The 6,000-nt window shown below is 35.4% G+C and overlaps 1 protein-coding gene across 5 annotated transcripts in view; it reads left to right on the plus strand.

The window, feature by feature from the left end:
* LOC131067642 (LRR receptor kinase BAK1) overlaps positions 1-5,320 on the plus strand; it is a 277,687-nt gene extending 272,367 nt beyond the window's left edge. For all 5 annotated transcript variants that reach the window (XM_058002740.2, XM_058002734.2, XM_058002757.2 and 2 more), the window contains 2 exons: positions 4,590-4,784; positions 4,894-5,320. In XM_058002740.2, the coding sequence (XP_057858723.1) occupies positions 4,590-4,784; positions 4,894-5,055 (357 nt within the window). In that variant the 3' untranslated portion in view covers positions 5,056-5,320. The remainder of the gene's footprint in view (positions 1-4,589; positions 4,785-4,893) is intronic.
* Positions 5,321-6,000: the final 680 nt, after the last annotated feature.

A 6,000-nucleotide genomic window follows, 5' to 3' on the forward strand; every position in this document is an offset into this window, starting at 1 on the left:
GAGATGTTCATATGGTTCATGTTGTGTTCTAGTTCAGATTTCTTGTGTTGGTATAATCAGCGAGTAAATCAATGTTGTTCTATGTTCGACATTTCAATTGTGTTGGTCTTTGGCCAGCTCAATTGATTTATCTTATTTGGATCATACTCTTTTGGTCCGGATATGCATTGGAGGTTGAGTTAGAATGTTGATATGGGTCTTACCATGGTGTGTGTAGATCCACATTAAGTAATTTGCATTGATTCATGATTTTGGACTGATTGGTTAACTTGTTTAATTATTTTTCTACATGTTACGTTGGATGCCGACTTTAGGGGATGTGCTAGTGTATGCGGTTCGTTGGAATCAATTTAGAAAGATGCATTTAGGTCCCCTTTATCTCCTAGAGTGGACTGCATTGTGTATAGTTTCTTGTGGTGACTGACTTTATGTAATTTATGTATATTTTGTCTATCACCAACCTAGTCGAGGGTTTCAATAAATAACCCAGTATAAATGAAAGCGTGGATGTGTGAATTGGTGTGTGGATTGTTGTCAATTGGATGTTAATGATATGCAAGTGTATGTGAAGAAGTAGAAGTGCAAATTTCAATTTATGATGAGCTCTGATGATCATATCCTCAGTGTGAAAGTGTTTTGGGATAGTGAATGAAGTGAGATATGTTCGCCATGATATTGTTCACTTGACATAGTAGTTCAAGGACAGTTTCATGATCAGGAGATCTTGTTCATTTCAATTCATCATTTCCCTGTACTTGTTGGAAGATAATGAGTTCTTTGGTAGCATATGCAGTCTCTGTATCTTGCCCTGAGATTGTGTCTCAGTAATGCAAGTGTCTTATATCTCGCCCTAAGGTTGTGCTCCTTAGTTTTGCAAGTCCAATTAGGTGCAATGAGCTACCTTGGCTTTGAGCCTAAAACATTGTAATCAGTTATTCATATTGTGAGTGTGATTCTCACTATGGCTTTTCCCTTCTTGGGTTTTCCATGTAAATCTAGTGTTCTTGTGTGTATTATGCTTTATGGTTTCATGTTTCGTAATTGTAGAGATACGTTAATTGTGATTTGAAGTTTAAAGGATTACGAATAAGTTGTTTTAAGGTCTATATTGATTCAACCCCCCCTCCCCCCTTCTCAGTCTTGTGGTGTGTTCAACATAGGGTACGTACCTAGGCGTACCCAAAAACGCTAAGTGCCAAAAAGTAACAAAAAAGAAAGACATTTTTGACCTTTTTGCATCCAAAAACCCTATAAGCATCATTTTGCCCAATACAAAGATCATTGGGCTTTTCTCACTTCTAACACCTTGTGTAGCTTATCATTGTTGCCCCTCAAACCCATCAGGGTCTCCACTCCCAAACCCTCATTAGTTAGTGGGATCTCTTATCATTTTCATATAATAAATTTGATTACAATGAGGGGTTCTAGGAGTGGAGACCAGAATCAAGAACCTAGACAACTAAAAATTATCACTATTAAATGTCAATTATAAAGATAAATATTAAATATTTTATAATTACCATTATGGCATTTGGCATTGATCAATGATGAAGTATCATACTATCAACTATATTTAGTTTTATAATTCTATATATTTCTTTAAATTTTTGTATGTGTGTGTGTATGGACGTACCCAAACCCATGTGCTTAAGGGAAAAAAGAAATTGCCCATACCCATGTACTAGGTTCTTATACCCGTTCCCATATTGGCAACTTAGGCAATATGTAATCCATCAATTTGGGTGTTTCACTCTCTAGTTGTTTCCTTCATTGGCAAAGCTTTTGGAATATGTAATGCTTTATAAGTCACCCTTGTCTCTCAAAGTTTTACTAATGCGGAACTAACCTAATTACAACTCAATCATGGACATTTTTATTTAGATTTTTAACTATGTTCCATGGAGTTTCGGGGACGGGGATGGTGGGATGTGTATTTGGTGTGGGTGTACTTTTGGGCCATTTTTGAGGGGACAGTAGGGGACGGCTGTTAAAAAATAGGGGGATTTCTAAAAATATAGAGAAATTTCAAATATGCATATCATAACAATAATAAAACATTCATCATAGAGATTAATACATAGCATTAGACTTGAACTAAGATTTCATATGAGAATCGATAAACATTTTACTAAAATTCAAATGCTTTCATTCTTCATTGTCAATAAACATGTCATAAACAACCATCATAGACGTAAATATTAAACACCCATAACTATGAGATGACATAAATTGTAAACAAAAAACATGGAAGTCCATTATCAGCTGTCCATAATAATGTCAAGATAGAACTAAGAAAATATATGGCTGTCTATAATCAGCACATGGTAGGTCTAAGGAAATCAAGATCATAGCTTGAGTCTCTATATAAGTCACTGTCACATGGAGGGGCTCCTTCACTTGCCTCTCCTCGTTTTCAAATGTAAAAATGAATGAGTTTTGCTTCTATTTGTTTGTTTTATGCTGATTAGGGTTTCTAATATTTAATTATTCTTTTGGGGTCTTGGTGGGGCCAGCCGGACCTTTCATGCAAGGTAAAAAAGAGTTTTTTGTTTTTTTTAATTTGGCATTAGAAATAAGTCTGGGCCATAAATGGGTAGGGTACGGGAAAACAACATCCCCATACCGTCCTTGGTACGGGGAAGCGGGCACCAAGGCTAGGGATGTATCCCCATGGAATATAGAGTTTTAATTCTTGTTGGATTTGATGACATATTTAATTAGATTTTTAATTCTTGTTGGATTTGATGATATATTTAATTAGATTTTTAATTCTTCTTGGATTTGATCTAAGTATTTTTTGTCATCTCAAGAGGACCTCAATTAGTATTCATTACAATAATGACATTATTTTACATTTTTATTGGTTATTAATTTTCTAGAGGTGCTTGGGTTTTGTGGAGTTGCCATTAAGGGTGTCATGTCCCCTTTCTAGAGTGGACATCAGAGACGGAAGAGTTGGCCTATCATTGGAGTCTCGTAAACTAGCAGAGGTTGATTGGGACTCATTCAGTGCATATAGTGACTGGATTTTGGCTTTACAAGCAGTTTGGAGCCAGTTTGGAGCAGTTCCTAGATTTTAGGGGATATCCCTAAATTTTAGGAGGTCGTGACAGTTGCCAGTCGTGAGGTTATTCATGACCTTTCAAATGGTTTCAGTTTCAAGAGATTTGGGTGTGTTTCCTAGTTTCTAGGAGCATCCCTAGATTTTAGGGATGAGACTGCCAGTTGATCCATGATTTCCGACATCAGTCACAGACAAGTGACAGGGTCAGTTTCAGGCTTTTGGTGTGTTTCGAGCTTTCTGTAGCTATTTGGGTTATATTTTTAATATATTTAAATATTTCCTAAGTTAGCGTTTTAATATTTTAAATAAGGCTATGTCTATAGCCATTTCGGAGTAATAAGGGGTTTTTGGCTTCATCTGGATTCGTATGCCCATGTGTTATAGCTCGTTGGAAAGGTCTTGAACTTTTCTAAATGATTTTCACTTGCCAGGGTCTTTTTGGCGCTTGGAGTTATTTTATATTGAAAAAGTGGTGTTTTCTCTATACTTGGGCGCCCAATATTAGGAAATATGACTTTATGTTAAAGCGCACTTTTCATATTTCTTTAGGGTTCGATTTGGAAGGAAAGAGATATAAGGAGAATGAAACCTAATTTCTGATTATCTTTTGCATATTGAAAACTTGTTTGGTGCAATTTTGCTCTGGTAGAGCAATTCTTCAATCTAGGACGCAAACCACATGATTGGTACTGGCTGGGATGTAGCCCTCAGCGATTGATTGGTAGTGGATTCTTTTGGCACTGGCATTATTGGTCAGAGTGTATGCGCTATTCCTCGTGGAGATTCAGATTGCTTGGTGAGGGTTTCAGCAGGGTGGTTGAATTTCCCAGCTGGGGCGTGATTGTTTCAGCTTGATGCCACCATTACAACAGGTACACTATACGCTGGAAGTGGTGAAGACTTTCATTCAGCCATAGCTGGTGTTCTTGGTTTGTGTTCATCATCTATCCTTCAGTTGGTGCCATTATTGGATGTAAGCACATTCCCTGGTACGATTTGTATCAATTCTAATTTAATTGAATGTTCTTACTTGTTTCAGTTTCCTTCCTTATTTGTTGTTCTTTATTCATTACTTGCTTATATATCCAAAGAAAAGGAAAAGAAACCAAACATTATGCAACTTCTCTCTATTCTATAAGACCATCAGAGGAAAATATAGTTTATTATTTTAAAAATTACAGCAGATCAGCAAGAGGATCCATCGGGGATCTTTCAAAGGGAGACAATGAGGCTTCTCTCCTGGAAGGTCCAACTTGTTAATACCACCTTTCTGCAAACCTCCAAGTTATGTTCTTGGTTAGATTTAGGGTGTCAAACCTGTGTTGTCGGGCCCTTTGGTTAAATTATATTAATATGTATTGAGGTTTGTGCAATGTGTTGGTAAGCCTATGAATAAAGGCAATGCCTCCTACCTATATAATATATTCATATTCACATTTCACTTTCGATTGGCAATGTAATATATTATTCTCTTTTCTTGACATTAACATATATTCATGTTGTCTCTTTTGCTTGTGGAGTATAGCATTTGTTGGATTACGAACCTGTTTCATTTGATCCATTTGGTAATCAGGTCAAGATAAAATTTCAAGAAGATAACTTGGAATCAGTTATAGACCGCCACATTTTGCATGACAATCTTCTTCAAGAGTGTTTGCCTGTGATTGAATTAGCATTGAAATGTACTGCATTTGATAGTTTCAGCCGTCCATCCATGAAGGTAATTCGTAAGCACATTCTGTAAATTTAAGAGCTTTGATTGTTAGTTTGAATGAATTTTCTATTTCACATTTTTCAAACGGGTCCTCTGACAGAGTTCTGTTTTCCAGGATGTTGTACAAATACTGGAACCTTTGCTGAAGAACCATTCTACTTGTCACCAAGAAAACAGTCCACCCATTGTTGAAACGACTGCAAGTGGCCTTACATCATCTACCCAAAGCTCTACAAGTCAGGCAACATTTACATCAACTAATATCACTGGGCATTGACATTCATTAGGAGATCCTCTAATATGTAGCCGTTCTGCTTTCAATACTCATCTCTCCTCCTTTCTTCCTACCATTCAATATTTGATTTGTACAGTGTGTCTATATAAAATTTCGTAAATCAGTTTTAAATCATGGTTACAAAACCCTGATTCAGTTTCAACTTTGAAGTCATCAGCTATAAAAGGCAATTTAACAATATTTTTTAATCCATGTTCTTGTAAATATAAAAAGGTTTCGTTAATGGTTAAATGCAAGCTTGCTGCCATCACGGCATGCTGTTCTTGGCCTCAAATATGGGTTGTTCAATGTAAGAAAGGATTATCACAAACTATGCATATTTCATTGTTATTCTTTTTAGTGGATAGCCTCAAATATGACTGCAAACTATTGAAACTGAAACAGCTTCAAATTTGTACAAGTCAGTTTCTCTATTTTCTTGGAAAATTCTGTTTCTTTTCAACTTGCATTAGTGAGCACAATCTAGTGTGAACATCAATGGATATAATATATACACATACACCTGCAGGTAACATCATTACTTAATTTAAATTAATATGGTCAATGTCCCTATAATGATGAATTATGTTCAGCAATTTAAATTAAGTTAATATGAGTGAAAAGTGAAAATGCTTATGATATAATGACTACATTATGTAGTGTCTAGTTAAGAGTAAACAATCTAATCATTTTTTTAGGAGGCGAGATTAGGAAAAATGATGAGTTTTCTTTATCAAGATTCACAATAGAAGATTCAACCTTAAAACAGATTGGAAATTTTGTAAGGCTATTTGAACAGTCTAATGTAAATGTACTTACATGAAACACTTGTAACACTACTTGATGTTATAGACATTAAATCATTCATTCATTCAACAATTTATCAAAAAAATCAATTTCATTTCACCCAAATTAATGGTAAATACTTAAAAGCTAAACATTCAATTG

The sequence above is a fragment of the Cryptomeria japonica genome, chromosome 5 (genome assembly GCF_030272615.1).
Source record: "Cryptomeria japonica chromosome 5, Sugi_1.0, whole genome shotgun sequence".
NCBI classification, from domain to species: Eukaryota; Viridiplantae; Streptophyta; class Pinopsida; order Cupressales; family Cupressaceae; genus Cryptomeria; species Cryptomeria japonica.